Below are 19,079 nucleotides of genomic sequence, written 5' to 3'. Positions count from 1 at the left end.
CTCAGGGGTATCATCGTCTATAATGGACTCACTCTCCGTCGCTTATCGCCGTCATGTGTATGCCTCGAGGTACTCCTCTTCCTTCGTCTGTCGCCTTCCCTCCTCGGCGACCGAGACCGAGACCTATCCCTCGGTCTGTAGCTGTCCCCTCTCCCGTCGTCTCTTCGTCTCTCCTTGTCGCCCAGGGGGACCGCATTGGCGCCCTTTGCGTCCCTCTCGTCGGGCTTGAACCGCTCGTCATCAGGCCGGAATCTCTCATCGCCGCCAAACTTTCCGCCCCTCCTATCGTTGAATTCTCCCCAGCGACCGGTATCCTCGGACCGCATGTCCCTGTACTTGGTGGCACCCTTCTTGCCCAGCTTTGTCATGTCCCTCCGTTGCAGGTACTCCGGCAGGGCCTCTCTGTTCCGCACGTCATCCGCAATCCTGGTCCCCATGATATCGCGCTGCAGGAGACCCGCCGCTTCTGCCTCCTCCCGGAAGAAGGCGCCCTTGTGGTAGTATTTCTGCATGTACGACATCTTGCCCTTGTTTTCCTTTTCTTCGCGCTGCTTAGCGAGGTGCGCTTCGTCTTCGGCCTTGCGCTCCTCCTCTGTGAGGTTTCGTCTGCGCTCGAGCTCTGCCAGCTCCCGCTCGCGCTCCTCGATGGCTAGTCTGGCACGCTTGAGGCGCTTCAGCTCGCGCACGCGCCAGGCTGCTTCTTCGGCTTCCGGGTCGAGGCCATCTGTAGTGTCGACGTCCGAGTCGGAATTCTCGTCGTCGTCCCAGTGCTTCTTGCCGGCTGCGCGAGCAGCAAGGTCCTTTCGTATTTGCTCCTCGACAAGCTCGTCGGCGGCTTTCTGCTTGGCAGCCGCCTCGGCGAGACGGGCTTCTTCTTCGGATCCTTCCTTGTTGAGTGCTTCTTTTCCCCGTTGGCTTTTGGGCACGAATTTCGGCCGTATCATCAATCTTCTAGGCGCTTCTTGCTCTTCCTCGCTGCTGCTTTCTTCTTCGGACGAGCCGCTTTCGTCTTCTGATCCGTCGTCTTGCTCGCTTTCCTCTTCCGTGATGAAGCCTTCTTCTGCGGCTAGTTTCTCTGCCGTCTCGGCGTCTATTCTCCGCTTTGGCGACGGCATTGTGTTGGGATGTTGGTGTTTTACGTGTAGTGAAAGGTTGCTTGATGGAAAATCCACTGAACATCAAGCTATCACACGCCAGTTGACGATCATTGTTTGTGCCTCAGGCATATGCTCAGTGGCGTCAGCAAGAAAGGCCCACAGAGTCTGTGGCAGAATGTATTTGCCGACTAATGCGTCACTGCCTGGTTAGTGCCTACAGTTAACAAACATGGTGTCTTGACAGTATACGCTGATAAACTATAGCATTGACAGTCAATATTATAGTATTCGGCTCGATGGCTACTAGGTAGGGACCTCATTTTGACTAAATGCCACCCGCTAGGTACCTAGGTAGGTAGTGGATAAGTGTAGCAGCGACGAGATGCGTATGAAGCTACCCTATATAAGTCGCTGAGTCAATACAGTGGGAGCAAAAGGGTAAATACGATAGTGGCTCGCAGTTGGAGTTATGGATTCTTTTTAAAGCATGGAAACGAGGCATCTGAAGGTCTGCGTCTCTTTTCCAGCTTACGGATTTTCCACTTCTATGAAACAGGATTTTGCTCAATGGATAAAAGGAGCCAACTACCCCTCCATGTATATTACATGGGCGGAACCCACCACCACCACCAGCTAAAAGTGAAAACACCTGTCACATCCTCCGCAATTCTGGGTTCACAACTCAATACGGAACACTCTGGACATTATGGCGTCAAACGGCCGGCGAACAGCTCTTGTGACCGGCGCAACTGGACTACTCGGTCGCGAGATCACAGCTGCATTTCGGCAGAGCCCCAAGTGGAATGTCAAAGGCACAGGATATTCCCGAGCTGACGGTGTTGACATCCTCAAAGTCAATCTCGAGAATGAAGATTTAAATGAGCTCAACACCGTACTTGACGAAACACAGTACGAATCTTCTCCATATTCTCCCCAGCAGAGCCCACCTGTTTTTCAGCGCTGACCCTTTCTTCTCCACGGCTTCAATAGACCTCATGTCATTGTCCATTGTAAGGAAGGGAGATGATGCACGAATTTACGATCCTGTATTGACCATGAAGTAGCTGCTGCTCAACGATTTCCGGACCGGGTCGATAAAGACCCCGAGGGAGCCAGGAGTCTTAATATTGCTGCCAGCCGACGGCTTGCCCAGGTAGCATTATCTAGGGATATCTTGCTCATATATATCTCCACAGATTACGTTTTTCCTGGCATACCAGGAGATGCCCCTTACGAAGCTGATGCAACGCCAAAACCAACAAACTTGTATGGACAGACAAAGTTCGATGGAGAGCGGGCCATTCTGGAGGAGGCTGCGAAGGTCGGGAAACCTGGTTCGGCGATAGTCCTACGCGTCCCTGTTCTGTACGGCCACGCTGAGACCCCCGCCGAGAGTGCTGTCAATGTCTTGATGGACTCTGTCTGGAAAGCCCAGACTGAAGGCGCCAACATTAAGATGGATCACTGGGCTGTTCGGTATCCTACTAACACCGAGGATATTGGACGTGTATGTCGAGGTATGTTTCAGGTACTCATCATTCCTACCACCCATATGGCACGATTCAAACAGTATACTGCAAATTTCAACTGCGCGCTATATGACCTTGTTCACGATCCGAAACGCGTATTCGTGAACATGGCAACTAAAGAGTTTTTTCCAGATATGGCAGCGAAGTATCTCGACGCAAATGGGCCTGACCATCGCAAGGCATTACCGTCCATCCTGCAATTCTCTAGTGAGGACAAAATGACAAAGTACGAAATTTGTCAATTATTTGGAAAGATAATGGGGCTGGATACCTCAAACATTGAGGCAAATACGCAAGGAAATGATCCGAATGCTGCAGTACAAAGGCCTTATGATTGTCACCTCAGCACGAAAGCACTCCAAGACTTGGGCATCGACATTTCCACGTGCAACTTTGTGGATTGGTGGCGTCGAGAGATTCGAGCATTTAGCAAGTAGAGATAAAGAAAAATTTGCCTGCCAAATCTATATCAAGTCATGATTGCTGGTATTTGGAAGCCGGGCAGGTATGTAACTAGCGCGTTTTGCTGAATTTTGCTCCCAGAGAGCCCGCGAGGTCTAGAACGCTCATACGGAGTACACAACCGAAATAAAGGATACAACTGAATCCGTTTGAAGCTTGAAGCTTGGAATATGATTTGCAGCTGTCCCTGCTGACTGATTTCCAGACCCGTGCCCTCTCCCCCTGAATGGGTACGAGAGGTTAGGAATGCACCCGGATGTCACGAATAGAATATATAGTGGAACATGATGGCTTCTTTTTGGTGAGTTGGCGCTGATCTCGTCATGTATCACAACTCATCTTGAATTTAAACCGGTCTTCTGCGCCACCGTTACTCGAAAGCTCGGGAAGCATGTTATCTAGCGACACCATGGCGCAATAATCTCGTTAGTGTTTGTGTCCTAGGTTAAATTTGGCCTGACAGGGTGCCTGGGCTGGGGCAAGTGGCGCATTGCATAAAAAGGATAAAAAAGAAAGCAGAATCTAAAGACACCGCCTGGGAGTTTCTGAACGTACTCCGTACTCACCCCCCAAAACTCGACAGTTTTCGGTTAGTCAGTTTGCACGACACTCGGCCGAAGGAAGGGTCTGGTTGAAGACTCGGTTTATCCAGGGCCCCAACTGGGCCGCGCCTGCCGAGGGATGCCATGGTTAATAAATTCCGCAGGTTGGCCCATACTACTCGTCGCTCAAAGACAGATCAAGGGATTTCTTACTTAAGTATGCAATACCAAGTCCAAGTTTGGTAGGCACCTCAAGCACCAGCGAGGATTGAAAAATCACGCTGGAAAAGCACCAGTGAAACACCGAATGCCAATTGCAAGAGTGGCGACGCACCTCAAGCCTGCCCGAGAAACTTTGACCGACCCCAGCTCTTCTTGCAACTGACGTGGTCTCAATTTCAACAGCCCGGCGACTGAACTCTTCTGCCTGAAGACCGGCGGACAGACACGACAGAGCCTCGTCAGACTTCCTGTCTTACCTTTTGGATGCTCGAGGAGGCCCACAACATGTAAATTGGCACGATTGAGTAAATTGGACCCCAAGACATCCAAGCAGCCAAGACAGTGTCCTGGAATGTCGTCGCCACACACGGTCCGGGAGGGACAAAACCGCACACGACGCGTGTTATGGCGCGGAACGCAGCACACATATGACACAGTGTTATGTGCCAGATGGAGAAGAGGCATGCAAAAAGAATTGTGATGGCTGCGCGCCCGTACGGAGAAAGCAAAACGTGGCAGCGATCACAAGGTGACGCTGTGCGAGGTCGACTGTTGGACAAGTTGCAATGGCATGTTTCCCCAGGTTCGGCTCAACACGCAAAATGCCACTCGCTTAGTGTCACGAAACGTGATCAACCTTGCACTTCTATTGTTTTCCCCTTCTACCTCCTCTCTTTTCTTTTTAGGAGCGCTGCTTGTTCTCGTTCCCGTATCGCTCGTTAATATTCGATTCCCCCATTGCTTCCTTGCTCCTTTTGTGGCATCTTGTTTGGGGGATAACGTAACGGATCCTTTTCGTTCTTTACATCGTTCAATTAATCAATTGCTTAATCCATCAATTTCTTACGCTTCTTTGAGTTCTGCTTTCCGCCGGCCTCCTGCCGTCGAATCGGTCGCTGCCTCCTCTAGAATACGGGCAACTTTCCACACATTTGACGACACCTGGCGTCACTTATACGAAAACTTGTGTCGCCGCTGGTCTGCATTCAATTGGACAAGACCAGATCGTGGCCGTGCGGAGAGCTCTGGCAGGGATCAATTTGTGACACCACACCTTACCGTCGTCCAGCTACGTCAGGGAAAATCGTCCATCAACTCAACACCACGGGCTTGGTTTCTGATCCCCATATCACCAACAGCCGCCAGGTCTCTATAAAAAATACTGTGAGGCGGGCTTATGTACAGGGCCCAAGCGAAGAAATAGGGTGCCTTGGACCCAGAAAGCATCGGCAGCGGGCGAAGAATATACTTCTAGTTTTACAATGGCACATGACGCCATGGGTCGGGACCTGGGCCCGATCGAGGCGGTTCCTGTACCACCTACTCAGACCTATTCACGGTATCGCAGTCTGCGCGGCAAGAGCGTGTCATCGCCGCGTGACTTCGGTGTATTTCGGGATGACGACATCCCTCAAAGCGATTCAATCTGCGCAGGGCTGGAACAAAGCGATAGTCTGAACTCGCTTAGATCCCGTTCCAAGAGCGTTTCATATCACGGCAACGCAACAGGGTCTAAGGATCCCCCGCCTGTCGCGCCGGCGCCCACAAGAGGCATACTGAGCCCTAGGTCCATCAATATTTCCGCACCGTCTGGCCGCAAGATATTGGAGAATATAAAATCTCCCATTTTTAGCTCAGCCATTCCACCTTGGAAATCGTTTTCCAAGATCAACAAGCCGGCCAATAAGGACGTGGGTGGCACAGACGGGGACTGCACGGCGGCGGGTCCTCAATCCCAGAACCAGGCCGACAATCCAGAGGGCCAAGAGAAGGGCCAAGAGAAGGGCCAAGAGGAGGAGGGCCAAGAGGACGGCCAACAACACGGCCATCTCAGTAACGACCGAGGAGACTCGGTACAGCTGCCAAAGGCCGAGAGCACAAACGAGCCTGCGGTTGAGGACGAGCCCAAAGAGCCCAGGGACGACAGCGCCGTTTCGGACATCAAACAAGAAAGCGGCAAGGGCACCGACCACCTGGCTGATGAGGTCGCGCGCCTTGAGGCTGAGACTGATAGAATCCTTGCCGAACAAAAGAAGTTGGACATTGCGCGACTTCAAGCCCACCTCGTCGCACCTCCGCCAAAGCTCAAGCGCCAACTGCTTGACAAGCTCATCTTCTTCTCGCGAGGTAAACGATCCGCTGGTGCAAGCCAGCCTGGGACACCCGGCACAATTGTGTCTGCCATCTTCTCACCAGCCACCAGCCGTTCCAGCCGGGACAGTATTGGGGAACCAGCAACACCCAGTCTACCTGGTCTATCCGCCTTCAAGATGAGTTTCATTGCGCCCGGAGGAAAGGGTGTTGTTCCGCAAACCGATGCGCCAGTGTCTGCTAGCAACGGCGGAGAGCGAGTAAGTCGCCCCAAAACAAGATCCTATTTTGGTTTGTCGCGGGCGCGTTTGCCTGCTCATTTTGTACGTGCGAATGGCGTTCCCTGCTAACAGCGCACGATTTAGCGTATAACTGTGCGATGCTTTTCATCCACCCTCAGTCTGCTGGTGACAGCAGATACGACTCCTGTTGACATTCTCGGGGCCACGGCGGACCAGACAAGACATGACATAGATCCAGCAAAATGTGTCACAATAGAGTGCTATTCCGCCCTTGGCCTTGAGCGTCGCCTCCGTCGTTACGAGCGCGTTCGCGACGTCATGAACTCTTGGGACAAGGACAAGCAACATTCTCTGCTCGTTATAAAGTCCGAATCCCCAGCCCGTGACAAGGATCTGGACTTGCAAGCTGCTCCTGTCACCACAGAGCCCCCCCAAGGGTTTTCCATGCAAATGCATCACTCGTCAAAGACTGGCAAATGGACTCAGCGCTGGGTGACGCTTCTTGAAAACGGACAGATTTACGCTGCCAAGTCGCCGAATGCTAATGCCTCAAGCAAGGATAGTATTGTCTTATGCCACATGACCGACTTTGATATTTACTCCCCGAGAGAGAGTCAGACTCGCCGTCATCTTCGGCCGCCTCACAAGTTTTGCTATGCCATTAAGAGCCAGCAAAAGACCGTCGTATTTGCCAACACCGAGAACTTTGTCCACTACTTCTCGACGGATGATGCACAGCAGGCAGCCCGATTTTTTGAAAAGGTGCACGCTTGGCGAAGCTGGTATCTGGTCAATCGAATGGTAGATCTTCAGGAGAAGAGTCGAGTTCCGCAAATTGCGCTTGGTCCTAGAAGCAATAGCAGTGAAAGCCCCAAGAAGAGCATCAGGAGCGGTAATACCAGCGTACGGGCTTCTACTGTTTCATTGCAAAAGGACGACGAGGGCGAGCCGCTCATGAATGTCAATGCATTCCGTATGAGTAAGATTGTCATCACGCCCGAGGAAGCAAAAACCAGAAGATCAATGTCTGTCAAGTCGAAATCGTCGGTTAATCGCTCCGGAACTGTGAAGAAGAAGATGCATGCGGACGCCGAGTTTTCTAAAACTGCCAAGGGAGCTGAATCGGAATTCGCAGCAGGCGGTTTGCTAGGCAATGCCTATGATGCTAAACTCAAGCAGAGCGATGCTGCCCCTGCGGTGTCCAAGACTGCTCCAGATGGGCCCTTTACCGTGGCCCCGTCTCTTTTGAACGGTGGCATCTCCAACTCCTCATCAGATGCTTCTGAGAAGGCCAAAAAGCAGTCTGAGGAAGAAAAGAAGAGACCTGAAGTTACGTCTTGGTTCCCCTCTGCTGCGGAGCACTCCGCTCGTACTCGCAGTCAATCCTTCCACCCACCGTCGTCATCATACCAACAGCGCAGACCAATGACTGCTCACACTGGGGCCATGGCGGCGCGCAGTCGCTCAGAGAAGCATCCTGCGCCTTTGCTCAGCTTCTCAAAAGACTTTCCTGAGCCTCCACGATTTCGCGAAGGCCCAGCTGGCGTTAGGCAAGCTCCTGGTCAGCCGCTAGTTAGCTACGCAACAGGTGGCACAATGAGAGAGCCTCGTGATGGTATTCCCCGAAGAAATATGTCTCGACGTGGATTACCTGCTTCACATGACGGTGGTTTTACTGGGCAACCGCCGCCATCGCCCCATCGCCCCTCTCCATCTCCAGGATCTCTTGCTCGTAGCAAGACCTCTAGTTCGCCAAAACGATTCAACAATGGTGATGTCCATTCCCCTCCTATGCCAGCTACATCTAGCCGACGTCGCCTGAATAATGGGGAGCCTCATAACCCACAACTAAATCGTCCTGAGCCGCTGGTGAACCGGGCGAAGTGAGCAAGTTGGCTGTAGGAGTTGATGAGCGTTGGCATGTATAAAGGGACTGCTTTTGGCGTTACGGAAGGAGTGCCGCCAGGTTTCATTCAACCTGTCAAATATGGAACACGTGGGCAATAGTGGGATTGGATACCTTGTGCAAATAGTTCGCGATGGCGGTGGAGATGGCAGAGTGGAATTCTGAATGGAAACCGGTCGCGGCAATAGCAACGAGAAAGGAATGGGCTGAGAAATGGACTTATTTGGTTGTGTCCAACTAGGTTTCCTTGTGTGTTTTTGCTTTGGGTACTCGGGCGGTTCGGTTTAGGTTGCATTTATACTCTGTACAAATCACTCGTGTAATTGACGTTGTAATGTGATTCTTAAAAAGGGAGTGAATTTTGCTACCGAAGCAGAATTTGCTGTACTTGATCATGCCAGTTCAAGCGAGGTTGCTGAAGGTACGGATCTGATTTGCTCTACCATGTACGTTGACGACTTGACATGTTATGAAAGGCTTGTCGGGCGGACAGTAAAGAGGACAGTGCGAGAACTGTACCATCTGGGATCTCCAAGCAGCTTGTCATCTACGCGACAATCACAGCCCACCATAGTAAATAGACGCGCTTTGGCGACACAAGACACAACTCGACGACACTGCACACGAAATTCGAGAGCAAAAAGACGTGAAATTGACTTGCCAAACTCTGAGCAAGTTTACGCGTTCGTGGGATAGCAGCTTTACTCGGGCATCTTTGATGCGGTAACCAACTCCGATTCCATCTGGACGGCCGCCTCCGCCAGCAATGGCGCTTAGTGCGCAAGAGATCTCGCAGCTGCGAAGTGCTCTCCAAGATGCTGCGGTAAAGTGCTCCGAGAGATGTCTTTACCAATCGGCGAAATGGTTTGTCAAATCCATAACATCGACTCTCGACGAGTGCCGCTAACAACGTCGCTTCCCGCCCACCCCAGGGCTGCCGAACTGCTCAACGCGCTCCCCGAAACCGACACAGTCGATGATGCCACCCCTGCGGACGGTTCTAATTACACCTCGCCAATACTCACGCCAAACGCGGACCCCGAGGAAGCTGCCCTCGAGACCAAGGAACTCAGCAAGTATCTACTGGCCAAGTCTCTCTTCGACTGCAAGGAGTTCGACCGATGCGCTGCGGTTTTCCTCCCAGAATCTTTGCTGTCGTCCGTTCTGTCGTCGCCATCTGAAACTACCGTGTCGACACCGTCGCAGCGATCAAAGGGCAAGGCGAAAGCTGTGGAGGCAAGTCCGGCGTCGGGTGCAGCCCCGCTACCGAGACTCAGCCAGAAGAGCCTGTTTCTTGCGCTGTATGCCAAGTTTATGTCTGGGGAGAAGCGCAAGAATGAGGAGTCTGAGATGGTCATGGGCCCCCAGGACCTGGGGACAGTGGTGAATAAGCAGCTTCTGGTGGTGGGGAGGTATTTGGCGGCTTGGTTCAAGGAGAGGACGACGACGGACGATGAAGTGTTGGGTAGTCAGGGGTGGTTGGAATATCTGTGAGTTAGGGGGAGGATGAGTCGCTGGAAGATACTGTGCGTGGACTAACGACTATGTAGGTATGGCATGGTTCTTGCAAAGGAGAAGAATGACGCTCAGGCCATGGATTATTTTGTCCGGAGCGTTCACAAATATCCCATGAACTGGGGTTGCTGGCTGGAAATGACGTCTATCATATCAAGGGTTGAAGAAGTAAGTTGGCATTATCTCGTGAATACATATGTCATGCTAATAATTTTCAATCCACAGTTAAATCAAATAGCACGGCACTGCCCTCAAAACATCGTATCATTCATGTTTCATCTCCACACGTCCCTCGAACTATATCAACAGACACCCAATCTCGCCAACTCCCTCGCGCAGCTACTATCAATATTCCCGACGTCCTCGTTCCTCCTCACCTGCAATGCCCTGCTAGCATACCACGCCAAAGACCTCATGGCAGCCGAACACCACTTCAGCCGGCTGCTCTCGCTGCATCCCCACAGACTCGACTCCCTAGACCACTACTCCAACATCCTCTACGTCCTCAACATGCGCCCAAAGCTGGCCTTTGTAGCACACCTCTGCTCGAGCGTCGACAAGTTCCGCCCGGAATCGTGTGTCGTAATCGGCAACTATTACTCCCTCCTATCCATGCATGAAAAGGCAGTCCAGTACTTTAGACGAGCGCTAACCCTCGATCGCTCGTGCCTATCAGCCTGGACGCTCATGGGCCACGAATACGTGGAGCTGAAAAACACCCACGCGGCCATTGAGTCGTATCGCCGCGCAGTCGACGTCAACCGCCGCGACTACCGGGCATGGTACGGCCTCGGCCAGACGTACGAAATGCTCGAGATGCACACCTACTCCCTCTGGTACTACAAAAAGGCGGCCGGGCTGCGCCCCTGGGACGGCAAGATGTGGATGGCGGTCGGCTCGTGCCTCCAAAAGATGGGCCGCGAGCGCGACGGCATCAAGGCGCTCAAACGAGCACTCCTCGCAGACGCCTACTACGATGTGGGTAGTAGCTTCGGCAGTGGCGGCGATCTCCTCGGTGCTCGCGGCGCGACGGGACACATGGACCCAGAGATCCTGCTCCAGATCGCCGCCATGTACGACCAGCTCGGCGAGGAGGAGGAGGCCAAGGCCTACATGGAGCTCTGCGTGGCCCAGGAAGAAGGCGGAGCTGCTGACGCTAATAATCTCGGCGAATCCTCAGTCATGATCCATACCGACTCGCCCGCGTCGGAGGACTACGCCGATAGGGAGGACGGGTCTGCGGGCGCGGATGGTGGAGGAGAGGGAACGGGCGTGACGGCTGCTACGAGCAAAGCACGCATGTGGCTCGCTAGATTCGCCATGCGCACGTCTGACTATACCACTGCCAATAGGCTTGCCACGGAACTATGTCAGGACGGCGTCGAGGTGGAGGAGGCAAAGGCGCTGGTGAGGGAGATTAGGTCCCGGATGGAGGCTTCGGGCATGTTTGGCTCGGATAGTTAGCGCGCGGTGCTTGGCTCCGCTGGGCGTATGTGGGCGTTGTGTAGGACAATCGGGATTGTTACGAGTTACGTCAATGTAGCATGTTATGATGCTGTTGCACCAAGAAATGGGCGTGGCCACGCCACATACTGTTGTGTGTTACTAGCTACCCCTTATATCTGGTGACAGATGCCTGTTACGGAGTTGTGCGTGAGTGGCCCGGGTCCTGGTCAGCTCGAAGTCGCTGTCCAATCATGTATACACGCCAACCCGGTAGCCAGCCAGTAGCTTCTTTCAACAAGATCAATGAAGTTCTAAAGTGGTAGTACTAGCAATCACACCTGGCCTGCAAAATGTTTGGACGAGACTGTTCCCAAGTAGATAATAAATTACCAAATACCCAAGATTTTCTTTTTCCAAAACCAAAACTAACCATACTAAAAAGTCTTATCTGGTAAACTGGATACCCGGTTCATCTCGGCCCGCATGCCTCAAGGAGAGGCACGGCGTTTTAACATGATACCGGCCCCCAGGAATTAGAGAAGAGGAATTAACGAAAGTCAGGCATAATTCGATGCAGATATGTATAAGGAAGGATAGCCCGAAATAAACACCAGGCTTTTGTCTACCTCCGAGGTAGACAGCAGTGGAGGCTCAAAGCCACGCTGTTCCATCACCGGAAAGTGAAAAAGGAATGAAACATTTCCCTTCCAACGCCGAAAGACGCCTTGTACCATCGATTTAGAACCGCTCAGAGTGCTTTCCCAAACTCCTTATTTTAGGTTGACTAAAGATTGGAGAACAGAAAGCGTTGACTTGACAGCGTGAGATACGCTTAGAGCAACATGGCGGCGAAACCGGCAGCAACGAGAGCTCCAATACCAGCGTTGGCCTTGTCGGCGGCGGCAGTGGAGATCGGAGGGGGGGGAGCTTCGGTTTCGATGCCAGTGGTTACAGCTTCGGTAACGGTGCAAGGGCAGTTGGTGATGGTGAGAGTGGTAGGAGTAACGACGGTGAACTTCTCTCTATTAATGGTGATGGTAGTGGGTTCCTGTATCAAGCCATGTTAGCCAATGCTGTCAAATGCCTGCGGTCCGCCGCGCAACCTTTCTTGCTCTCTTATAGAAAAAACGGGTTGTTTGTGGAACTGCACTTACCGGGCAGAAAGTTGTGAAAGCCGTGGGAATGACTTTGGTATGTTCCCTGGTCTTGTGCTCCTTGGTATGGGTCCTACGCTCCGTCTCTATGGTTTTATGCTCCTTTGTCCTGGTCTCGTGCTCTGTTTCGGTCTCTGTGGCCTTATGTTCCCTAGTCTTGTGTTTCGTCTCGGTCTCTGTGGCCTGATGCTCCTTGGTCCTGGTCTCGCGCTCTGTCTTAGTTTTACGCTCTGTCTCGGTCTCTGTGGCCTTATGCTCCCTAGTCTTGGTTTCACGCTCTGTCTTGGTCTGGCGTTCCGTCTCGGTCTCTCGCTCCGTCCTGATCCTGCGTTCCGTCTCGGTCTCGCGCTCCGTCTTAGTCTTACGTTCCGTCCTGGTCTTGCGCTCCGTCTCGGTCTCCGTGGCCTTGTGCTCCTTGGTCTTAGTCTCGCGCTCTGTCTTAGTCTTATGCTCCGTCTCCGTAGTCTTATGCTCCTTGGTCCTGGTTTCGTGCTTTGTCTTAGTCTTGTGCTCCGTCTCCGTGGTCTTGTGCTCCGTCGTGGTCTCGTGCTCCGTGGTCTTGCTGGTACGATGCGGCTTGCTAGTTTCATGCGTCTTGGTAGACTCACGCCTCTTGCTAGACTCATGCGTCCTGGTAGACACATGCGGCCTGCTGGACTCATGTGGCCTGGTAGACTCACGCCTCTTGCTAGACTCATGCGGCCTGGTAGACACATGTGGCCTGCTGGACTCATGCGGTTTGGTAGACTCGCGCTTCTTGCTAGACTCATGCGGCCTGGTAGACACATGTGGCCTACTGGACTCATGTGGCCTGGTAGTCTCATGCGGCCTGGTAGATTCCGGCGGCTTGCTAGGTTCATGCGGCTTGCTGACAGGTTTCCATATCCACGACTCAGCAGCAGCGTTGACGGCCTGGCTGGGCTGCTGCTCATCGGCAGCGCTGCCGGCGGCCAAGTAGGCAATGGTCAAGACCTGGGAGAACCTCATTTTTCGTTTTTTGTGAAGTTGTTGACAGCTGGTTGCTATGAGCGAGAGTCGATGAAGTTGGTTGGACCCGGGCAAGACAAAACTGTTGAGAGCGAGGGAGGTTATCGTGATATTTGTACCCGTGAGGAAGCGAAGAGAAACATTTCATCATAGCTTTAATGAAAGCCTATCTGTGTATGCGCTCGAAGATTTGAACTACAAGACCAGATTTCACAGCAACGTTGTAGAATAAAAACCCGCTTTCAGACAAGTTTGGAGGTTGAAGGTTGTGTGAGACATTGTCTCAGCTATTTGCGACCCGATGCCGCTAACAACAGCTCGCCGGAAATGGACCAAGCTTCTCGGGAGCAGTGAGACATCACGGAAAAGTCTCCGAAGGCTCGTCCCACAAGCTAGTAGACGCATATATCAACGACTCCTGTACCTGCATTTTGCGTACCTCAAGCCAAGGTCCTCAAAGGCTGGTGGAGGAATCTGACGGGTACTCTAAGCTTAATCGAAGATGCTACCAGACCACAACATCACCAATACGAGCCGCTAACGATGCGGCTGAGACTGTTTCGATGCAATAATTCCAGCAACATGCCGTGAGTACAAACGAAACAGGATTGAATCCCTTCCTCGAGACAGCTGGTGTGGTGGAGATGAGTTAGATGATGCAAAACTTTAATCCCCGTGCGGCCATAATTGATCTCGGAGAAACGATGAAGAAAAGTTGTACGTCCACGGAGTATTGGAATACTGGTGATAATTGCTGAAAATGGCCTCGAACTCACACGAGCAAAACTTTCACACCAGTGGAAACGCCTAGACTGGTCATATACCAGCTTCGTGACCCCCAGAATACCTCGGGGCTTCGCATAGCGGAAGGAATAGGACCTGGATCTATCAGACGCTCTCTAGGTGAGAATTACACAACATACTGCGGCTAATAAAGCCAGAAATCATAGCAAGAGGCGTATTATGAGCTTGCGTCGCTGTTAACCATCTGGTCAATTGGGGGTTTCCCTTTGTACCCTATCGGACCGAGCCTCTCGGTGACCATGATCAACGGTCAACTGTCCCCAAGCCTGGGCGAATCATCGCTAGCTGGCAATCTGGAACATCTGGCAGCCTGGAGTGGCATTAAACTTGCCCGTGTTCCTCCCGCCACTACTTTGTGGAACCATGGCGGCAATGAAAGCGGGAGGTTGTTTGGTTTCGGCTAAAGGCTCGGGAGATTCCCTGACATCTGCTCGGCGGATATGCTAAAAGAGAATATCTCCGATAGATTAAACTTTCTGCTCGCTTGTCATGTCCGAGACTGGAATGCTGATTGAAAGTTAGTCGCTCGTCCAAATGCGACATACGGAAGGCCTTCAAGATGAGGAAACATTGCACGCGAGCTACTAGGCAGCAATAGAGAGAAGCGGGAATAATTTGTGGTAGCTCCGAACGCATCTCTAGCCAACCTTCAAGTTGTTGATGGCTGAATCATACGGATCTGATTTGACGTTTGAGGTGAGACAAACCAAACGTCACTTGTCTTACCGGAAAAGCTTAGAGTGACAGCACCCATCGTAGCGATGGCACGAGAAAGAAGGTAAGAAGTAGAGCAATAAAATATCGTTTTCAGTCAGAAGTCGGTTTCCTGAATCACAGTGAGCCGTTTGCGAAGTGATACCTTCTGGCACGTTTGAATCTGGATATCGCTGGACGTTCAAACATGTAGGACGACGTCGAGAATGCACGGTCCAGCAAACGCAAATGTAGTCGAGTGGTGACGGTGTAAATTGACCGTGTGTAATCAAGATTCATACAGTACACGTCTCTCCCCCAAAACGGTCTCAGACTCTTCACAAAAGCAAGCACCCCTCGCTGCGAAATGCGTACATCTTCATTCTCAAGTCTGCTCCTTTCAAACGGTTGTTTCATTCGGAATTTCTGGCGTCTAGATATGCAGACATGGGATTCTAGCTATCGACCATCGATGGATGGCACATTTCTGCTGTGCCTACATCCTGTCAGTACCGCATGTGGACTCCTGCATGACAATCGAATTGTCTTCCTGTGATGTGTATTAGACAAGATTGGAACTCATAGTACACCACTTATGCGACGCCGCAGATGGCTCGAATCACTGTCTGAAGGGAGAAGTGGCGTAAGCCATGATCTGTAAACGGCCACCTTTTGCTATTTTCTCGGTGCTTCTGATCTGATCATCTTTTGAACCTGGCTGAACCCAATGCTAATACTCCGAACTTACTCCTGTTGCAGAAACGTGTGTTCTAGGCACACTGGAAATATGTTCCTGGCCTCTGATCCATTTTCTGGGCGCCGAGATTGGGATGGAATTTGGGAAACGATTGATTACCCTGTCTCCTCTACGCTTGCAGATGGCGCGTTCTTGGTACATACTGTCGACATTCATAGATTGTGGTACTGTCACTCTGAACAAGAGCTCCGACACTACCCGAGCACGACAACATGTTGCGTGTCAAACAAAAGCGAATACTAGCATGAACCTTGATTGCATGCTGACTTGTTTGCCGTCTACTTGTGCTGGAAGAAGGCTCGAGTTGGCATGGCCCAGCGACACCAAGACCTGTCCAATCAATTGCCTCTAATGTTGAAGCCTGAATGTCGGGGCATTAAATGGTGCAAGAGCACTTGAGCCTTTGAGCTTTTTCTCAGCTCTGCGCCGTAGCCAAGCTGAAAAATTTCAGCAGACATGCCGCTGAACAATGGCTTCTCTAATGCTTTCAAATACAGTGCTCACAGCGTTTTGTGATACGGTGTAGCAGCATCAATTATGTACGCGCTGACTACAGCGCTAAGAAAAGCCTCATGCAGGCATCGGCTCCCGCCTAGTCCACTGGTGCTTGGTTATCTTGCATTAAATGCGAGTCTCCAGCTGCAGGTGGGGGAACAAGATACCGGTCTGTTTTTTGCACCAGTTGACCCCTTCAGTCTGAGCTGGTGGATCAAAGTTTCCAAAGTTTTCCCATCTTCGCCGAAAAAGAAAAAAAAAACTCAAAAATCGCTGCAACCGGGCACACTGAGCATTAGCACTGCAAAAATTTCGTGTCTGCTCGCAGCTCACTAGAGGCATGGCGTTTAGTTTTTTTTTTTCGTTTCTCGGCACGTCAGCTAACATGAACAAAAGTATGATGGCTTCCTCACAACGGGTTGATGGTCTGGCACCGTCTGATGGATGAGACAATTATGAGAGAACAGCATGCAGTGAGGGTCTGACACCAACGCCACCATAATGCCGCTGTTCAGCTTGTGCTCCGTATGGAGTACTGAAAGGTATGCTTCCTGGACTTGCCGTGAGGGACAGAATCATGCGTGAGACCAAATCTAATGGCATCGTTGTTGTGCGTCTCTGCAGCGTCCCCGGTGCTCTCTGGCCTCTTTACCAAAAGTCCTTACTCCGGCATTCTGCATTACCATGTGAAGCTCAACACTGTACATATGTAACTATATACCTAGGCAGGTACTAGTTGCCCGGCCTTCGGACTTCCCTCGTCGTATCTCCAACCACTCGGCTGTCGGGACAGGTGTTGTGGAACACGGCTAGAATTCCAGAGACCAAGTGTCTCTCTGGGCAGCTCATTGGATTTACACGACCGTTGCCATCTGATATGTCTCTGATCTAGCAGGCATTGGAGCGCTCATCCGGGCTTCCGGCTCTGGGTCATGCCAGCTAGGTACAGGGGTTGACGGCGTCTGGAACCTTTTTGCATGGGTGCTCTGGCGATGATCATCAGGAACAGGGACCGTTAGCCCATCTAGCTTCAATCTGTAGCCCAGGCTATCAAGGCGAAGATTTCTGCAGCTATGGAGTCTAGATCGACGCTACGTACCAAGAAGACCGCCGCAACGCAGGTAGCTTGTCTCGTGCCGCTGTGTCAGTGTGCACAAGCCGGCTAGTATTTCATGTAAATACCGAAGGCCTTGCTGCTTTGGGCGCCAGTTTGCTAGGGCAGATTAGGGCTGTTCACAGACCAACGATTGGAGATGACACCTAGAGACTCTTATGGTAGAGCCCATTCCCGGCGGGGATGGGTTGATGACTGAGAGCTTGGTGATGTATCAAGTAATAATGGTGCCCGTGTCTGCGCCACGCAAGGTCGGATCAACGGTTGGTTAGTGTCTGACTTGGACTTGGAAGGAATATTCAGCTCGCGACCAGACACTCGACGGGGAATGGGGGAGAACCTCGAACAAAATGGCTCGACTCGAGGCTGGTGTTGGGGAGATTTAACTAACTGGCCTCTCTGGGCCAACCCATCGGGTACCTGGCAGCCACCAACGCCCGCCGAAGCCAACTGGAGCCACGAGTCATCAATTCATATTGCTACATACCCCATGCACATCTCCGAATACCACGCTGTTCCGCCAATCCTGGCAACGACACCCTGGGCGGCCACGCAAGCCCCAGCCACGACACCCCCTCTGAATTGACGGGGACCAGGACAGGAGGAACTTGCGACGGGCATGGAAAAGAAGGACGGTATGAGCCTATGGCGATGGCTGTGCAATGGCCAAGTACCAGGTTTGGAAGCAGGGACTTGGACAACCACGGCCTATGCCATGATGCCACCAAGGGGAGACGGCGCGAAGCCAGCGTTTGCTTGTTTGTCAGTGCTCTTCGTTTCTTGTTTCAAACAAGACCGGCGGCGGCGGGCAAGGACGGGCAAACCAGACGATCTTGCCACGCGGAAAGACGCTCCAAGATTCTCACTGTCTCGGGAGGGAGTACAAAGCAAGGCGCGGCCCCGGGTCCTCAGCTGAACTGCCGTGCTGGCGGGCTGGCTGGCTGGCGCATCAATATTGCACGCCGTACGGAGTACCTCGGTGCGATGCTGCCAGGTCATAAGTCGTCAACTGGTACTCCGTACCATGATGATTGGCAAGTCATGGGCTGGTAGGATGAACAACAAACCACAAACAGAACACGTACTGTACATGGAGCCAACGCAGACACGCACACCCAGGCTGTCTACGGGTCGATCGGGCATTCATGGCCCCGCATGAAAACATGATGCTCCGCCGTTCGTCCTCAGTTTTCTAGGCCTCGATCTGCTCGAGGTGACTTGGGACGTGTCAGGTACCCGCGCCCCCCAACCGCTTTGCCGTGATGCCGTGCGCACCGTGTGCTAACCACTTACATGCTAATTCAGTCGATTACGGAGCACCAGTGAAGCTTGGCAAGGGGCGGGCTGTCTGGCTGTCTGGCTGTTTGCCTGTTGGGGCGACCTTGAAACCGGGGCCCCTGCACGCATTCTAAACTTGTCTACTTTTACGGAGTACGGAGTGGGAGGAACCACGATGCTCCTCCACCAACCAAGCCCACTCGCAGGGCCAGGCGCTTGGCCAACTGTCAAACTGTTTCGCGTCTAATAATAATAATAATACTTGCCGGAAGGCGGGAGTGGCGAAAAGAATGGGCATGCTCGAGGCCACCACGCAAAGCCTATGATGGAATACCCAATGCGCCGACGGGAGCGAAACCGAGGTAAACCCCTCCCAAATAACCTTGGACGTGAACAGCCCATCTTTCTACTGCGCATGATTGGGATGGAAGAGGCACCAAAGGTTGTGGGTGGCCCTGCGCCAAGCTTCTTTCGAACAGCTTGGAAAACTCTGTTCCTGGCGGGGGCGGACCGCCACAGAAGGTTGTCCCAAACATTGAACGAACCAGACGCCTTGGAGCCTGTCAGTTGATCCTGGTCCTTGCGGCATTAAGTCAAGTCTGGTATGGACATGGGGTATTATGGGACATGGGCGCGAGGGGAACACCCTGTGTACTGTACAGTGTGTACATGTGCATACGACTACTACCGTCCTGGCGCCCTCCTTTTGCCTCCGTCTACTCCGTACTCGGGAGCCATTCCATAC

At 52.4% G+C, this 19,079-nt stretch overlaps 5 protein-coding genes across 5 annotated transcripts; 3 read left to right on the top strand and 2 right to left on the bottom strand.

The window, feature by feature from the left end:
- Positions 1-17: 17 nt before the first annotated feature.
- On the bottom strand, positions 18-1,115 carry G6M90_00g003740 (uncharacterized protein; the record flags this gene model as incomplete). The annotated part of the gene is made up of 1 exon (XM_014686542.1): positions 18-1,115. The coding sequence occupies one exon, from the start codon at positions 1,113-1,115 to the stop codon at positions 18-20; it is 1,098 nt and encodes a 365-aa protein (XP_014542028.1).
- A 688-nt stretch (positions 1,116-1,803) lies between these two features.
- Positions 1,804-3,063, top strand: Mat2b (Methionine adenosyltransferase 2 subunit beta; the record flags this gene model as incomplete). Its single annotated transcript, XM_014686541.1, has 3 exons — positions 1,804-2,006; positions 2,088-2,107; positions 2,162-3,063. 3 exons carry the CDS (start codon positions 1,804-1,806, stop codon positions 3,061-3,063), a joined length of 1,125 nt encoding a protein of 374 aa, XP_014542027.1.
- Positions 3,064-5,129: 2,066 nt separating this feature from the next.
- Positions 5,130-8,072, top strand: G6M90_00g003720 (uncharacterized protein; the record flags this gene model as incomplete). Its single annotated transcript, XM_014686540.2, has 2 exons — positions 5,130-6,203; positions 6,309-8,072. The coding sequence occupies 2 exons, from the start codon at positions 5,130-5,132 to the stop codon at positions 8,070-8,072; spliced, it is 2,838 nt and encodes a 945-aa protein (XP_014542026.2).
- A 785-nt stretch (positions 8,073-8,857) lies between these two features.
- On the top strand, positions 8,858-11,070 carry cut23 (Anaphase-promoting complex subunit 8; the record flags this gene model as incomplete). Its single annotated transcript, XM_014686539.1, has 4 exons — positions 8,858-8,955; positions 9,024-9,581; positions 9,642-9,774; positions 9,832-11,070. The coding sequence occupies 4 exons, from the start codon at positions 8,858-8,860 to the stop codon at positions 11,068-11,070; spliced, it is 2,028 nt and encodes a 675-aa protein (XP_014542025.1).
- Positions 11,071-11,884: 814 nt separating this feature from the next.
- Positions 11,885-13,193, bottom strand: G6M90_00g003700 (uncharacterized protein; the record flags this gene model as incomplete). The annotated part of the gene is made up of 2 exons (XM_014686538.1): positions 11,885-12,100; positions 12,207-13,193. The coding sequence occupies 2 exons, from the start codon at positions 13,191-13,193 to the stop codon at positions 11,885-11,887; spliced, it is 1,203 nt and encodes a 400-aa protein (XP_014542024.1).
- Between the last annotated feature and the right edge of the window lie 5,886 nt (positions 13,194-19,079).

The sequence above is a fragment of the Metarhizium brunneum genome, chromosome 1 (genome assembly GCF_013426205.1).
Source record: "Metarhizium brunneum chromosome 1, complete sequence".
NCBI classification, from domain to species: Eukaryota; Fungi; Ascomycota; class Sordariomycetes; order Hypocreales; family Clavicipitaceae; genus Metarhizium; species Metarhizium brunneum.
Note: the sequence above shows the minus strand (reverse complement) of the source record. Positions and strands in the feature narration are given on the sequence as shown.